This window comes from Alnus glutinosa, chromosome 6 (assembly GCF_958979055.1).
Source record: "Alnus glutinosa chromosome 6, dhAlnGlut1.1, whole genome shotgun sequence".
In the NCBI taxonomy this organism is placed as follows: Eukaryota; Viridiplantae; Streptophyta; class Magnoliopsida; order Fagales; family Betulaceae; genus Alnus; species Alnus glutinosa.
In genome coordinates, this window is record NC_084891.1 from 27,217,144 (window position 1) to 27,235,997 (window position 18,854).

Sequence of the window (18,854 nt, forward strand, 5' to 3'; positions counted from 1 at the left end):
ATTGTATGAGAAATACAATTTTTATAGTTAAATTTCATGGGATATTAAAGTGTACACATTTTTATTGTATTGTTATTTGAAATAATCTTTTCATTACTTTTGAAAAATACAAGAAAATTGATTATATGGAATAGTGAAATATTATAACTTTTTATTCTTTACATTTATTCAATTATGCTTTGTTGATTTGAGAAAATAGAAATCATGTTTCTTAGAATTTTATCTTATAATTAATAGGGCTTTTAATTTAAAAGACTAATTCCATGAAAAATGTTCTTGAATGGAAATATGAATTTAATTTTTTATTTAAAAAACCAGTATTTTTTTTGAATTTTTATTTTTTACAAAATAAAATCAAAATTACGTAAATGCCACTTAAAATACCCGCCCCGCCCTGCAATACCCGCAATCCCCACCCCACACGGTTAGTATTTATCAAATGCGGTTTGCGGGTTGGAAATTTCCAACCCGCAAAGGTGCGGGGCGGGGCCAAAAAAGGCGGAAACCCGCACCGCCCTGCCCCATGCACACTCCTACTCCTCATCCCTCTGAAAGTTGTCCGATCTGGGTTGTCTTCAAATTGGTAGAAAAGTTTTTTTTTTTTTTTTTGGTGATTGTTGTGCTTTGGGATTTGATTTAAGAGAGGGATGAAAATTGGTAGAAAATCCTCTAACCTAGGGCTTGTTTGTTAAGTGCTTGGACGTTACAGAGTAGTGCTCATTACTGTAGACGTACTTTTTTTCTTTTTCTTTTTTTCACTTTTTCAAATTTTCAATAACAATCAACATAAAAACATTCTCACTTTTTTCACTTTTTATATCACATCAATAATTTTTTATTATTATTCAAATAAAAAAATTCACTACAATACAAAATTTTTCACTTTTTTATACAAATTCTTTTTATTTTATATCACATCATATCACTTTTTACTAATTCCAAAACTAACAACTCACAACTCTGTTATGTTCTGTTCTTTGCCAAACAAGCCCCTAATTTGAAGTTTTTGGTTATGTGGGTAACCGATTGTGGTGAGATTGTTTTTGGTAGGAAAATTTGATGTTCATACAGTTAAATTGGTTGGTTTCCAAATTAATAAAAAATAATTTATAATTAAAATAGAGAAATATTTAGAGAGTTTGATATAAGAAGTGTTTCAAAAGTGAGAGATAAAATCAAAAAAAGTAGATTGTTTATGTTAAATTTGGAAAAAAATTTGGAAACCTTCATGTGGATGCTCGAGCATTCCTAGTAGCCTCACCAAATTTTACTCACCAAAATAACTAAAAATTACTTTTTTCTATTCTGATGAGCCACTTTATTAAAATTCCCCCAGCAGCCTCACCATTTTAACTAGTCAATATTCACTATTCCATTTAAATAATAATTTTTTCATATTTCTTTATTTTTTCTCTATATAATATTTTTATAAAAAATCATTTATATCCATGAAATAAGGACATTATCGTGTGAGAGATAGGAGATGAGAGAAGAAATGAGAGAAAAAATGAAAAAAGTGTGCTAATCATGTGAGAGAGAAAATTTGGTGAGTGGGTTGTTGAGTGAAAATGCCTGGTCTAATTTGACTAGTAATTTCAGTCATCAAATTTTTTTGGTTAAAATGGTGAGGCTGCTGGGAGTGGTTTTTAAGAGTTTTCATCAAATTGGCTCACTAAAATAGCTAAAAAACTAATTTGATGAGGCTACTAAAAATGCTCTAAGGCAGGCAAAATGTAGCTAGAGTCGGCTATGTGCACTAAAAGCCTAATGCTTTTCTTTTACCAAAATAACAAATTAATACTTCTTAGATTTTCATGCGATTTTAATTTAATTCTTGAATTTTCAATTTTGACAATTAGATCCTTACCGTTTGGGGGTTTGATTTTTAAATCAGAATTCAATTCTTATTTAGTGTGCAAATTTCGAGGTTTGACTTTGTGAGATAAAATTATAAAAAGTTGAATAAAATATGATTTTTTTTTTAAAAAAAAAATCAAATACTGTAGCAAAAACTTGAATAAAATCAGAATTCAACTCTTGCATCCAAACAGATTATATTAATCTCATTAATTTTTTCTGATTTCAAATAAGTCCATCGTTAACTTAATGTCCAATTAATTAATGAAAAATTTTGATTTTTCCCTAACTAAAACAATTCTCTTTGGAGGCAACTCATTTTCTCTCTCTTGCTCTCCTCCTTTCTCTCTTTCTTACAATATACACGCCCACACAAAAATATGAAGTATACATGTAAAATTGGTTGGGAAGTTTGAAGCTCACCTCTATCATTACAAGGTTTATTTGCATTTTAATTTGTTGTTGTTTCATTTATTTAGGTGATCGAGTGTCTACTATTGCTACAATTCTTCAATGAGTACTTATTATAATCTTTGATTTTTTGAAATTTTTTATTCTTATTTTGAATTTATTTTTCAGGCCAGGAAAAGAGAAATGTTGAAGAGGGAATTAAAGAAATTTATTCAATTTTCATAATGTGGAATTAATATAGTTTTCACTTAATATATATAACGTGTGTCCCATATGATAATGAGGAGGCTATTTCTTATATTAATGGTTTAAAAAATAAAAATAAAAATAAAAAACTTTATAGTTATAAAATTTGGTATGTATTGCCTAATTTTTACAAAATAAGCAAATAATAATTTAGAGTTTTAGGTTTGAAACTTGTCTGAACGACAAATTATTATTATTATTATTATTATTATTATTATTATTATAGATATTAATTAACTAATATATATATAAGATGGCGCCCAGTCGCCCATATCCGTTGCTGACGTGCAGCAACAGCATATCGTTGAACGGAGCAGTCTTTTCGGTGAGATTTGGTGAAATTAAAAGAATAATCTGGACTGGATGGATATACTTGCGTTGATCGATCTATAGCCTACAGGTGGCAAAGTTTGAACCAGAGAGCTAGTTGAGGGCCCGGTTAGAGTGAAACAAGAGTATAATTATGTACCCATGGCACCGGGCAATATTGCCAGCCATGCTAAACATTGTAGCATTATAACCTTGGAAATCACAAAGAACAAGCCATCAAATATGCAGGCTCCGCGCGCGGCAGCAAAGCAATATTGCGCCGAATAAAAACTGATATTTTGGACCACAATATTGTAAGCTAGCAACGCGCAACAGAGCCAAGAAGAAGAGATCAACAGTTTCGCATGCGCCTGCAGGGCCCCCGACCTACCATGCCAATCACTCCATAACCCTACCTATACTTATGCCTAGCTGTTGTAAGAAACCCTAGTCACTCGCTCTTCTTCATTGTTTGGCTTTTTCGCTACTTTGAATTTTGAAGGGTGAGCCACGTACCAACCACTCTTGTCCAATTCCCCAAGAGTTATACTTACAACTAATGCTATTCTTTCACGCTATATAGTTCGTTACGCTATTAATATCAAGAGTCAGTTTAAATATATTACGCCACCCCACGCCAATCTATATAAAATAGGTGCAATAAATAAATAAAGAATAGTATTACTTATTTATTAATGCTTGGTGTGAGTTTGGTCCTTTTCGATATGAAATGGGCTTGGGATTAATATGCCATACATTTGGAAATAAAATTATTGCTTTACTTTTTTGCCTGCCCTACAAAGATGATCTATCTATTAAGCTAGTCAAATAACTTGTTATTTAAAATATTAATTAAATAATTAAATTTATTATTTATTATGAGTTTGAACCTAAGATCATAAAAGTAACTTTGGATCCATTTTTTTTATTAAAAAAAAAAAAAAAAAAAACCTTTGGATCCTAGTGATTCCTTCGTCCAAGCAGCTTAGATGAGGGTACCACTAGTACACTACCACCCTAGTAATCACGTACTAGAGGAACCGTATGAAACCTCAAAATTTGAGGTGAGAGAAAGAAAGATGGTAAATGTACAGTAGGAGCCTAACTTGGTTGGGGGCTATACAAAATGTTCATCATTCAAGGATTAGGTGTACATATTTTCCGACTACATTTAATTACGAGTGATGAGAGTCAATTTCAAGCCGATTTCTGACAGAGACATGACAGAGGTATCAAAAAAATCTTGACCAGGATTTGTTTCTTGACCCACGATTCGTTTTTAGACACTCTAAGACACGCACATTCACTGTTGTTTGTGATTCTGCTTATATTTTTCTTTGTTTCTTTCCCCAATATTCCCTCCATCTGCCGTCAATATCCAGACCACCTCATTCTATCTCTCACAAGACTCTTCAAGAAAGACAAGGAAACTAAGTATATATTATCCAGGTTTAAGTGTATGCGTGATTTCTGTAGCAAGATAAGGAAACAAAAAAATTAAACCTGCACTCACAGCTGTAAAAACAAATCCATATCAAATTACATTTAATCATATATATATATACACACGCACAGCATGCAGCTCCTGAGGCGATTTTGAATTGGCATTAAAGTCCATTCTATATACCAATGATCAGTGAGGTGTGGGATAAAAGTTTGGTAACATGTCATTTCCTCAATGACTTCAACGGGACACTACCTGTGATATGCCTAGCTAATATGAACACTATATATATATATATATAACAATTGAACAATTAATACTGCCTAGAAAAAAAATAAATAAATAAATAAACAATGCCATTAAATCATCGCTTATCACAAATTAAAATTTAAGCCAATAAGAAAGTTATTTTATATTTTAACACTCTCTCTCACGTATGAAACATTTATTTGAAATGAGAAGTGAAAAATGGAAACAAGGTTCAAACTCAAGACCTTTATTTTGATACCATGTTAAAGATCACTTATTCCAAAAGCTTAAACTTATTAGAAATAATAAATTTAATCATTCAATTAATGATTTAATGTAGTCAATAAAAATATATCCAAAGCTAGGTGACCAGATCGACAACCGGTAGATAAGGAATTTACTTTATAAATGAAAAAGTCAATATATGAACTCATTTCAAATGTTGGGTGTAATGTGATAAGCCTATATATGAACCCATTTCAAAGGGTAGGCTTTTGGATTGAATAGTGTACCAACATAATTATGATTTTAAAAGACTCTTTAAGGTGTCAAAAGAGTTCATATTTATAAAATAAATAAAAAATCTTGTTTTTCCTCCAATTTGGCATTGACACATTGGTACTAAACGATAGAAACTCAGGCAAGAGAAAACCATATTCAAAATCTTTATTGTAAAAAAATAAAAAAGCAACTAAAATAATCGACCTTCAGTACTTTAACCCTCAACTTCAGCAGCAATGCTTTGTTGACCCAGTACTAATGAAATTAAATATATACACAAGTGATTGAAAAAGTTTCGTTACCATTTTGTAGTTATCATGATTTCATGCCTAACATTTGTTTATTTTATTGATTCTGTAATTTTATGTCAATTACATCATTTCCTTTCTTCAGCGTTATTTTGTTCTTATATCATTTTTCAGTCTTAAAATAAATAAATGATGAATTTTTGCAGTTCTCATTAGTGCATTTCTTAGGCTCTTTTATAGTGTCCATTAACCTCAATCATGGCATAATTTAATTATGATAAACATATAATTTAAGAGTCATGGTTATAAGCAACGTTTGATATAATTAGGTACTTAAGGCAGTGATTATTCTAAATTAAACCTTCAATCTTAATAATCACATAAATATCCAGTTCATGTTTAATTAAAGAGTTATATTTACTCCATGAGAAATGATATTTTTACATTTCTTATATATCTTTTGTACATCTCATTTTTAAATCTATTTTTAAATTTATGAGATGAGATACGTTACATGCATATCACTTGTACATCGATCATTTGCACATTATTTTTCTAAATCAACCATTAGATCTATAGACCCAAATGTGGATCCTTGTCGGTTTTACAGATTCAATGGATGATTTTGAAAAATGATATACAAAAAATGTACAAGAGATGTGCAATAATCATTTCTCTTATGAGACTCGTATTGGGTCCCACAAATTTAATAGTGAATTTAAAACTTGATTGTATAGAGATGTCAAAAAAAAAATATAGAAGATATATGTAAATGTACCATTTATCTTACACAATGTATGAAGGTAATACATATCAGTTTTTATTCTTATTCACTTGTCTCAACCAATGAACAAATCATCAACATAAAATAGGAGAAAGAATATTGCAAAGAAAAGTATATGATGTTGAGACAACCATTACATTGCTACAAGCTTGTCACGTGGCAACCAACAATTAGGTGCCTTTACCATAGACCACCTAAAGAGCTTCAAATTAAAAGACTCACCAATATTCTCAGAAAACAAAAGTATGGACTCTTCACCCCTAAAACCTCTTATCAATTCAGAACTATTTTTACTGATTTTAACCATCAGAATCTTCGAGTCTGCATATATAGCTGTTATGAATGGTGTCTCAATCGTTTGAAGATGAGATTGCACAAGTTATTTGGTCAGATATTACCGAAGTCGGAGATATTTTCAAAACCTTTCTGTATCTTCCATATACACCAAATCTAGAAGTCTAAGGAAGCTGCATGAATAATCCTATTATTTCATCTTTGTACCTTGCCCTATATCACTAGTTACAGTACCTAAATATATAAAACATACATATATCACATGCACATGCTTTCAGCAGCATTAAACACTATCACCTAATAATAAGCACCTCTTTTCACTCCACCACGGGGTCACATCCATCATCCATGCATGTCTAATCAAGGGCTACACTTGCATTGTTTTGCAGATAACTAGGTATTGTTAGAAAATATTATAGGGTTAAACTGTAATTAGGCGATAGACGTGAACAATAGATAGGTAATGTTCTTCGAATGTAGTTTGAACTTCATAATATATTTATTTATATAAGTAAGTGAATATATGCAGTGAGAGGGAGGGAGGGTTCAAGGTTTCACTTTTTGGACTGGGGATTGCCAGCTTGCAAATTGGCAATATATGCATGACAAAGTCTGCAAATCCAGAAATCGTGTAAAAAGACACTGTCAAGATTGATTAAAGAAGGGTTTTTAAATTCTTTGCATAACCAAACACGGAAGCTAATCGTCCCATTTTAAATCCGGCAAGCGAACGGATAAACTGGAAAAAGCGGCTTCGAGTGCAACACCAACAAGAAAGTGCATTGAATATCAACCCGGATAGGAAAGAATTATAAAGAAACCAAATGACAAAGATTACAAAATGCACACATCCACATGCTGCCACACAAAAACAAATGGTTTCTAATTGAAAATGGGTCATCGATAAGATCAGAATAAATAACCATGAAAATCTGAATTGAAATTCGAACAAAATCAAACATCCTCGTTTCTAAATCCTATGAGCCTTACTTCAGTTCAGTGGGTGTTACAAAGTAGTAGAAAACCTTAACGAGAGAGCTAGCAATCTAGAGATGGTGACAGATTTCAAGAGATTTGCTAAAAGCAAACAAGCTTAAAGAGGTTTTCTACGATCTTGGGGGTGGGAAGAATTGCGTACCAGCCATGAAAGCATTGAGTGGAGCTGGATATAGTGAAGGGTCAAGCAACGTGGCAGATGGGTTACTAGTGGTCGCTGTGGTGGCGGTGGTGGTTGCAGCCGTAACGAGATTGAGCGCTTGAGTTCCGTCTCCGCCCCCGCCCGACGAGCTCTCGCCGCCTGTGGTGTAACGACCTTCGGGGCCTTGGTTGTACAGAATTCCCTTGAAAACATGTCCTCTAATGTTTACAGCCGTTTGATACGCGTACTGCTCGTCCGGATCGTCCATTGCGCTTAATCTTACGCAGTGAAAGACCGCCGGAGAGTTCACTTCAGCTGGAAATTGTCCCAGTTCCAACCCTAATCAACTCCAACAAAGATCAGTTCAAACCAAAGGAGAAAAAAAAGATAAAAAAGAAAGAAACTTTATTTTTTTTTTCTTTCATCTCAAAAATAAAGCAAGGAAGTCGGAAAGTAGTCCAACTAGTTCCATGGAACTTTTCGTCAGTTTTACTAACCAACAGTTGTAAGAAATGGAAAAGAAGAAAAGAGAAAGAAAAGCAGGTGAGTGGGTGAGAGTGACTATGGAGGTGGACTTTCCCACACGCAAACGATATTGATGATTTGCTTGTACAGAAATTGCTCGAGATCTCGGAATAACTTTCTCAAACCATAACAGTTTCTTGATAATTCTTCTTAGTCCTTTCCAAAATCTAAGCCGAAAAAATTGCAATCTTGGTTTGTTTTCAATGTCTCTGTCTCTAAACTACGACTTTACCTGACGTGGTGTTGGGTACACGAGCGCAAGAAAGAGATTGATTCTCTCTCTGCCTTTTGGGATTCTCTCCTCGAAACTGTTGCTGATGCTGTTGTTCTTGTTGATCTTGCTGCTGTTGCTGTTGCTGAAGTTGTTGTTGTAAGGCTGCGAGCTGTTGTTGCCGCTCGCGCCTTTTCGAAGCCGGGACCCAAGTGCTCTTGACGTGGGTTTGGCACGGAAACCCTCGACTCTTGCAACAAGTCCGGCATCTGAGATGCGGGCAGTCTTTCTTCGCTTGGTTACCACAGTCTTGGCAATTCATGCCTGCTCCTTGACTCATCAACGTGAATCGGCCGGCGGATCTCGACGACTCATCGGAGACGCTGTCGGGGTTTCTTCGACTAGGACCCAGTCCAAACGAGTAGTAGTTGCTCAAGTTTTGCTGCTGCTGATAGTACTGCGGCCATATCTCAAACCCTTTGGTGTAGATCTCCTCGTTTCTGAACAAAAACAGGCTGCTCTCTTGTTTCTCTTCTTCCTCTTGTTTGTTCTGCTGCCCTTCTCGTCCGCCTAGATAGAATAGCCCTGCCATTTCTTGCACCCAATAGCTCTCAATTTTGAGAACAAATCCATATCAAGACTTTGGTACTGTCAATAAGTAACGACCAAATTCCAGAAGACCAGTGGTTGTGGTTTTGGGGTTCTTGGGTGTACGAACAGACTGAACAGTTGGTGTGGGTTTTTATGATACTACTGTGAGTCTGTGAGTTTCGGTTTTGACCTGGTTTTTGTTTCTGACGCTGACTCTCACAGCGTGTGATCTTCGTTATTGGGATTTTGCAGCTTTTGTGGGCAAAATTTTGGGATTTTCTTAGGTTTAAAGACATATAGAAAGAAGAGGGTTTGCGCTTTGCTTCAATTCTCTTCCGTTGTTCGAAGCAATAATGGCACGGAATTAGAGCTCTGCAACGCCGCCATGCCACACTCTGCGCCACTTCTCTCTAACCTCATTTAATTTATGACAACCAACTCAAGCTCTCTCTGACTCTCTCTCTCTCTCTTCACTGGGTTTGGTTTTTTGGCTGTGCCTTTGTGAGAGACACAGAGAGAGAGAGAGAGAAGAGTGAGTGAGAGAGAGAGAGAGAGAGAGAGAGGGAAAAGGAAAGAGAAATTACACTACTATCATTATCACTGGACATTTCTCTACAGTTCTCTTCCAGTTACAATGAATCTAATCAAGAATGGTTAAATCTCAGTCGTTGCATGACCATCCAACGGTTCCCCGTAAAGCCACGTGTCAAGGAATCGGCTTTAGCTTATTCGTCCTTGTACCGGAAAACCCGCTGGTACTTTTTCTGACCGTCCCTTATTTCCTATTTTTAATCCCTCCCCCCCACAAAAGCAATCACCACAGAAAAGGGGCACGCTAGCCTCACCGCACATCTCCAACAATGTCCATCACAGTTGCCTCATTACTCTGACACATTTCGCCTATTCAGATCAAGGGCTACGAGTTCCTAGATTTTTTTTTTTTAAGGAAAATTTCCTCCGGGTGTATTTTGAGTTGTCCGGTTGCTCGTATGTTTGTCATCGTCAGTGCCTCGTAATTCCACTAAAAATTCTCTGTGTGATCATTTCATCATTGACTAATTGTTGCGAAAATAGTTTTTAAGGAATCAATTTAATTAATTTAATTTACATAAAATAATGCGATTGATTTAGAGGTCAACACCTGTGATGTTATATCTAACATGGGACTAGTAGAATTTGGAGCCGGTGTACCATGTGAAAATTTTCTACCAAAAACAAAAACAAAAAACCTAAAAACAAGAAAAAAATAATGGTCAAATTGCCAGCCATTCCCCAACCCATGCATCTGGCGGTGGGGTGCATTTATTGATTATTATTTTTTTATTGATTTAAGTTTACGGGATTAGCAATAATTTATTATGATATCAAAATAGTCGTTCTAAATTTGAATCTTCATTTTATATATGCCTACCGTTCAAGTTAAATATTGCATAGATAGAGTACGAATTGAGAAATTTTTTGAAGGTATCTGTTATATTGTTATTTTATTTGTTTTATAGAGATTTAATCTCATACTTGTTCCCAGTTCTCTCTAGCTTATTTTTATTTATTGTAAAAAAAAAAAAAAAAAGTTTAGTATTTCATATACTAAACCTTTAATGAATAAGGAAAATTAAGATCATAGATAAGAAAAATGTTGAAATAATAATTAAAGAGTAATACTATAAATTACATTTTTATTCTATAATTATCCTATAATACTGACGTATAAGTTCAAACTAATCTTTGATTCATATTTTTACTTTTAACAAAGACTATCTAACAATTGGTTAGAATTGTCATGTCATGTCATTACTGTGAGATAATTATAGAATAAAAATATAATTTTTAACATTAATTATTATTTTCAAAATCAACTCCTATTGTCTTCAAAGTTATTATTTGCTCAATGAAAAATAAAATAAAGGAGCACATTCATTATTTTAAACTTATTAATTTGCTCGTGAAATTTGACCAATTAACATACATGTGTTTCACGTTGAATTGAATGACATCGAAGAAACCATTAAACCAAAGTGGGAAGGCTTTGCAGCGTGTTCTCCGTTGGACCCTTCACTCAAAAAAATAATAATTATTGGCGCATTTTTGCTTATATTGTTGGTTCAATCATCAATGATCATATCATATGAAGAACTTAAACCTTCTCGAAGTCAATTATGTATAGAGAAATTATATAAATAAATAGGACATTTCTTACACATTTTATTTTTAAATTTGTTATTTAGTTCCACAAGTTTCAAATTTATAATTGAATTTGTGGGACTAAACGGTGGATTTGAGAATAATTAAGATTTGTAAAAGATGTATTTTTATCATTTATGTTCTATATATATAACAAGTAAAGAACTTTCAAGAGAGTATTATATAAATTCTTGACCCTGCAGTATAAGAAAAGTTTTTTCTCTAAATTTAGTTGGAGAATTCTTTGGATACAATCTATTAAATTGGTATTTGTTCTTTACCACCGACCGACCCGTAAATTATGTCTCTTTTATCTCTCTTACTTCTGCCATTATTCACGTATTTTAGATTTCTACACAAATCTCAACATAAAAAATATGTGATTTTCACATGCATTTTTTAAAATGCGTATAAAAACTACATGTTTTAATTATTACAAATATATGTAAGAATTATATATATATCACATATTTCAATGACATATGTGAACTTAATTGATCATCTCCAATAAATTTATTACAATTCAATTCGGAAGAAAGCTTTTTCTCTCCATATAAAAAGTCTATATACGATTAATGCACAAATAAGAGTTGCTATTTGACATTTAATTGGTATATATCTATATATCACATATTTTAATGACACATGTGAACTTAATGGACCATATATATTCGAGAAATTTATTACAATTCAATTAGGAAGAAAGCTTTATCTCTCAATATAAAAAGTCTATATACGATTAATGCACAAATAAGAGTTGGTATTTGACATTTAATTTGCACAATGGAAATCCAAATGTTTAGCTTGGTAGTTGTTATAACAGTTGACCTCATATTGAGGTAACAATCAAAAGTACTTGTAAAGAAAGAATAAATTAGTAAAAGAACTTTCGAGAAGAGGTGGGGGTAAGTACTCCATTAACGTTCATCAAAGAGAATGTTAAAAGCAAATTAGGATATGAAAAAACTAAACAGAAGTTTCTTTTTACCTGATGTCTGTCTATCGATCTGTCAGTCGCTCTTCATAACGAATTTTGTCATAAACGTTTGTCACGTGTTACGCCTACACTAAAAAAATTTCAGCATCCCACGACCTCCATCATGCATATTGCTTCGTGTCGTGAATCACGAGAACAATTAATGACGTGGCTTAATTTAAGAGGAAATTAAATGTGGAGTTGTTTATAAATAATTCTCAGATTAATTGTTTGAGGGACTGGATATATATTAGGTCTCACAGGCCCAACAGTGGTGATGATGGATTGGGATCCCTGTTGAGGGGGCGCAGGTGCTTGTGGTGGACTCAACCCCATAAAAGAATTCCCCACCGTGACTAGGACTTGGGAAGCAGTAGACTAGGGCAGGGGTCTGGAAGGGGAGCACCCTCTTTTTATCAAACAGTCACGTGAAGGACCCAAAATTAGTGGCCGCTAATAATTGGGTTCCAATAATCTAAGCGGGTACGGTCTCCATGCCGTCTTAGCCCCGCCGTACACACAAATTGACAAAATCTGGTTCGGCGTGCCAAACCAAAAGCTCATTACTAAATGCTAATACTAATTATTTCACAAAGATTATAATAACCTTAGTATTAGGGGCCCGAGGCCAAGTTAAAAAGTGTCTTCCTTTTTTAAAAAAATATTAATAATAATAAATAATAATTAATTAAAATACTACGGTGACAACATACATGCATCATATAGTATAAGTATTTTATTTATTTTATTTTATTTTTGGATAAGAGACATATCACTCAAAAGTTGATATGGAAGGAAAATGCTATTAGAGCATTTACAACAATTTCATTTTGATTTTTCTTAAATTTAAGAAACAAAACTATTATTTGTTTCTCTATCCAAATACAATTTATAATAGTCGTTTCTCTTATTTTTTCTTAAATTAATTAAATATTATTTGTTTACAAATATAAGTTTCTACCTACCCTCACATTTTTTACAAAATTTCAACACAATCCTTAATAAAAAGCAAGAGATGAGAGATGAGAGAGGAAAATAAATATTTTGTATTAAAATAATAGATGAGAAAGTTTTTTGGTTCCCTACACATTGAGTAGAATTATAGCATCTCCGATGCTTAGGAAACAGATAGTCCGATAGGGTATCTGTTATGTGGTTTTTTGTGATTTCTAGCTTTGACGTTTTTCCAATATGTAGAGAAGGGAATGAGCTATAGGAAAGCTGTTGACAATGCTCTAATTCATGTGACAGTCTATATTTTATGAAAATGAATTTCACGTGGCAATTTATATTTTAGTGGTTATCCTAATAAGTGTCACGTAAACTAACACATCAGTTTGTTAAATTAGTACATACCTTGTGAGTTGTTACGTAATAGTTTACATTTTGGTTAACGCAATTTTTTTCACATGAACTATCACGTCAGTTTGTAAAAGACTAATATTAAAAGTTATAGCACTCCTAAAAACATTTTAGGCATAGATAATAAGATTGAATCTCATGTCCCTAATTAACCTAGTGAGATTGGAATTCATAATCTTTAATCCACCACCTAATCGCATGAAAGTTTTTTACCATCAAGCCGACACCTCAAGTATTGATATAATATAAACATTAACAAAAATACCCCAAACGATTACTATGCTTGTGAAAAATTAGACACACAAAAAAAGAAAAAAAAAAAAAGAAAAAAAAAAAAGGGGAAAGTATCTCTTAGGGTTCAGTAGTGGGTGACATGGGCATGACCCCAATTTTGATTATTTGAGCACCCCTACATTGGTGGTAGAAGCCAAAATCACCTTTGTGGATCTTGATCAGTCCGCAGCTACCTAAATTGGCATGCATGTGTTCCTAGAGCTTTTCAAAATTTAAGGACAAAAAGTGTATCAAAAATTGTTTATGAAAAACCTTGAATGGTAGTTCAATCAACCAGAAACTAAGCCTAATAAAATGGTAGTTATTAGTTTGAATATCTTTTTTCTCTTTATAAACAAATTCATTGTTTGTAATGTTGGTACCGATTATGTAAATTATACATACCAACATTAGTTCGATATCAACATTTCAAACTGTGAATTTTTTTATGAAGAGCATTTGGGAAGATATTATAGTTTTTACTACAACTTGCAAATTCACGTGACATTAATCTATGTGAATGTCATTCAGAACCACATGGGTGGTGGGTGAAAAATTTAAACAACAAATTTTGACAAATATATTTAATCACTTAATGACTAATGTGTTAAGTATCATGTAAATTGTCACGTCAATTTATAAGTCATTTGTAGTAAAAGCTTTAATATTTTTAATAATAATTTTTTTTTAATAACCCAACAAGAAAAAACGAAAAGGAAAACTTTTTTTTAAAAAAAAAAATAAAAAGAAAAATAAAAACATGATATATATGATGATATTTTTGCTTGGTCAAATCAAGTAGTTTGGTTTGGGCCTAAGTTAGTACTGTCTTCATAACGGGCCTACTCGTGTCCGTTTAAAATGGTCCCGTCATTTTTAGTGTGTTCTTTGCTGGCTGCCGGCTGGCAGTTTCTTCACCGTCGATTATGAGCATCCACAGATGATAAATCTTAATCTCGGTCAATCAAGGGAATTTTCATAGTATAATTAAATAATCATCATTTTAAAGCTAAAATAACTGAATAATTATCATTGCAGATGAAAAAGAACCACGTTGGCCCCATCAAAATTTTGAATTTTTTTTTTTTTTTTAACTTTGCTCCCCCCACCCTTCAAACCCTAAAATTTTAGCTTCGCCTTCGCCCATGCATAGGATAATGCAGCTTTTACTAAAATCTTTGCATATTTATGTAGTCTTGTCACATCAGCCACAATCAAACTTAATTGTTTAGTAACTGACGTGGTAATTAAGTACAATATGAATTATCAAATTAGTTTGTAAATTAAGGACTTGTAGTAAAATGTACAGTACCCCTTACAATACTCTATTACAAATACGCTCATTCGATTTTGTTGGTCTCACCATGGTCAAAATGGCACCCCGGCGGAAAACATAGGTGGCAACTTAATAATAGTCAAAAGAATATTGTTTCGAGTAATACTATATATCATATTTTTATTCTCTTTTTATCTTCTCAAAGTTTATATTCATTTTAAAATTATTATTAGATCAAAATTCAATCGTAATTTATCTAAAATTTAATGGTAATTTTAAAAATCACATAAATTTTGAAAAATAAAACTATTGCCTAGGCTTATTAACTATTCAACCTAAAATTATTGAACCACATAGCACCATAAGTGGGCGTGTCAAATTTGGTGTAATTAAACTGTCCATCCGTGCATGCATAACATTACCCGTAGAAGATGTAAAACATTAGCAATTCTAAACTCATTATAATCTCTATTTATTGTCATTTAATTTAATAATTTAAAAATGTTCGGTTTAAAACAAATAGTAATTTTTAAATATAACTTTTAAAACTACAATTAAATTCTTAATAAAATCATGGTTCAAACTTTAAAATCGTGTATTTTTTAAAAAAAGTACAACAATTTTTTCACATTTTAAAACCTTTTTTTTTTTTTTTTTTACCAAACAAACTCTCATACGTACACAATACTTTTCATAATTTCGAAAAACAGTTTAGAATTGAAAATTGGTCATTATTAAAAAGAATAAAGAGCAACGTCATTTTTTACATTCATTTTATATTCTTTCACCGCAAAAGAGATCATCATTTGACGTATGATGAGATTCATGGTGGTCTCAACACGGTGATTTTTATTTTTTTTATTTTTATTTTTTGTTCAACACGGTGAATGGTGATGACCTGAAAATAAAAATAATAATTTCGTAAAATCAAATCATGACGAGGAATTGGGTGACGTCACGTGAGAGAGAGAGAGAGGTGTTAATTGGTGTCTGGGGGAGTCCCAACACTGTGTCCATCTCTTTCACTCTCGAGCCCTGTGCAGTGCTCGCTTTCTTCCGGTTGACTCCCTCACTTCCCTCCCCTCGGCCGCGTATTAAAGCTCTAATGTCCGCTCCAGAGGGAGAAAAGTAAGCCGAACGTGGAATCATATGCTCGCCAAAGCCCCCCATTCGGTAGAGAGCAAAAGTGAGATGAGAGAAAAGCAGGAAGGGAAAATGGAGCGCGCCGAGATTAATATAAAATGGTAAAAAAATAATCGTGATTCTCACCATTCACCAATATTTTAAATATTGAAAGCTAGGAGCATTCGAACGCGCTTTTAAGTTTTAACTGAATGTCTTGAAGACTCTATAAATTACCGTTTGGTTGAGTTGTTGAATGCATATTCCAATTAACCGAGCATCTCGTTTGAACCTGCACTGAACGAGCTAGCTATAACTAGTGAACAAATGACTCCATACGTACAACGATATCTATAGATGATGCAGTTCGTTTTAGATGAGTTGGAACGAACACTCTGAATGATCGAATGTCTCAATTCTTAGATAAAAATTAATAGTTTAAAAGCCAGCTTAAGTACAAAAATTAGCCTATATATATATTAATATATATATATATATATATATATATATATATTTTACACCGAATTAGCCAACATAAATCTTAACATATATATTTTAATTTAATAAACTGAATGGAAAGAACTTTCATTCTCCAAGCCTTTTTGAAAGAAATCTTTTTCAAACTAAATAATTCAAATTTGACAACTTTAGTAGTTACTATGAAGTAAGATAATTGAATTAAAGAAAATATATATATATATATATTAGATGCATCGTATCCTTATCTTCCAAGGGAGGACAAATAGACTATGACATATGACTAGTTTAAATTACCCTTAATTATTTAATGATCCTTTTATTAATAGTACTTAAGAGTATAGTGACATAATTTAATATAAAACAGTATTTATTTCCTCCCAATTTTCTCCTCTTCCGAACAAAAGAAATAAACTTGATTTTTTCAATCCTTCTAGTTTTCTGTTTTACCAACCATGAATAGTTTCTAACTTTTAGATTCTCTCGTTTTTTCCGTCCACTGTTTTTACTTTGCTGTTAAGGCTGTATTCGAGTCGAGTCGAGTCAAATATTGAATGATCAAGCTCGGCTCATTTAATTTTATTTCGAACACGAGTCGAGCTCGAATTTAACATCGAACGAAATATTCTGTTTAAGCTTAACTCGTTTAATTTTATTTCGAATACAAGTCGAGCTTGATATTATCACGAGCTGCTCAATTAACTTATTCATTTCTTATATAAAGTAAATATCATGATTGTTTATATTTTCATAAATCCATACTAATCATTAATTAATTAAGTCTTGTTAAAATTTTATCATCTGAGTTCATTAAATAAATTAACTTGAATTTTAAATAATATAATCTCGAGTTTATATGTATGTATATAAATTTATTATGCACATGCACAAATTACATGTGTGCACACAAACACATATAACCACACATACTCACAAACACACTTATGTACACACAAATCTATAAAATTAAACTCACAACAATAATTCAAGCTATATCTATCATATTAAGAAGATAATTCATTTTTACTTAAGATGTTCTTATTACAAAATTAAAATAATACAAAGAAAAAATTGTAAAAATGAAGTTATTCGAGTTTATACAAGCTTATCCGAGTCGAGCCGAGATTATACGAGTATGTCTCGTTTAATATTCGAACATATTATTGTGTTCACGAACGGCTCATTTATTATTCAAACCGAGACCGAATCGAGTTTAGCCGAATCGAACCGAGCCGAGTTCACGAGAGGCCAAGCTCATCTTACACCCCTACTACATGCAGAGTCAGGGGTATATAAAAAGAAGAGAAAGAGGTTGATCCTCTAATCTATTATTCCCGAATAACATTTAATCAAATATTTATTAAAAATAAATAAAAACTCATTTTCATTGTCACGGACTACTAAATAGCATTCCCCCATTCCTCCTCCTTTTGTTTGTTTGTGTCAAATGATAAGATTTCAATTTCCAGTTCGTTGTGAATTGCGATCAGTGCCTACAAATATCCATTGCGGGGCATAAACTATGTTTCGAAGTTTGGGCGGGCAACCTTTATAAAGATATACGAACAAAAACGCTCTCTCTCTCTCTCTCTCTCTCTCTTATCTTCTTTTCTTTTTTCCCGATAGAAAGAAAGGTGAACTCTGATTGCAATTTAACTATTGAGGCACTCCCATACTAAAAGATGAGAGAGAGGAGAGAGAGAGAGCTATCATTATCAAAAAAGTAGTGAGGCCCTCACGTGGCTTCAGCGAATTACCCTAGCAGTTAGCAGTACGTGTAGAGTCCTAGGCATGTGTATCAATGATAAGGCTCACCGACTTTGGTGAACAAAGACGACGATCCCTACTAACTATTAAGCTGTCCAAATTTAAGAAATGGAAATGAAAGGGAGAGATTTTTTGTCCAGTAAAAGGGGTTTGTAAATTTGAAGTAGAGTAGGTTCTTAAAAGTTGTGCTGAAGCCCATTGGGCATGCTTGTCAGAGAACAGGTCAAACCCATACTCATGGGCTAAGTTTGCCTCACAATACTTAAACTATTTTTTTGCTTCCGTATTTAAATAATCTCAATAAAAGCTTCCTTATCATTTTCATGGATCCGACGTGTAGAAATATTTAATGGCTCATATGGTGTAAAAATATTCAATGGCCCAGATGTAACCAAAGCAAACTTGTTAATTTTTTTTAACTAAACACCCGCGGCAACTGCGAACAAACTCCAGCCCCTCCAACTGCGCCTTTCGTGCTACCGCTTGTCTTTCTGCTACGTAGCCACTACCAACACTAAAAACTGGTCTATCTCTAACTCTAAATAAGGCATAGCCACTACAAAAATGAAAAAATTGGTCTACCTCCAGCTTTACCACAAAAAAAATATAATA

General features: G+C 32.9%; 1 protein-coding gene across 1 annotated transcript; it reads right to left on the reverse strand.

Annotated features, from left to right (window-relative positions):
- Nucleotides 1-7,262: 7,262 nt before the first annotated feature.
- Nucleotides 7,263-9,366, reverse strand: LOC133870040 (protein EXPRESSION OF TERPENOIDS 1-like). Its single transcript, XM_062307074.1, has 2 exons — nt 8,239-9,366; nt 7,263-7,820 (listed from the first exon to the last, which is right to left on the reverse strand). The coding sequence occupies exons 1-2, from the start codon at nt 8,807-8,809 to the stop codon at nt 7,450-7,452; spliced, it is 942 nt and encodes a 313-aa protein (XP_062163058.1). The 5' UTR covers nt 8,810-9,366; the 3' UTR covers nt 7,263-7,449.
- Nucleotides 9,367-18,854: the final 9,488 nt, after the last annotated feature.

Coding starts and splice junctions, on each gene's coding strand:
- LOC133870040 (XM_062307074.1), bottom strand. CDS start 8,809: ATGGCAGGGCTATTCTATCTAGGCGGACGAGAAGGGCAGCAGAACAAA. Junction 7,821..8,238: donor TGTACCCAACACCACGTCAG/GTAAAGTCGTAG, acceptor GGAGTTGATTAG/GGTTGGAACTGGGACAATTT.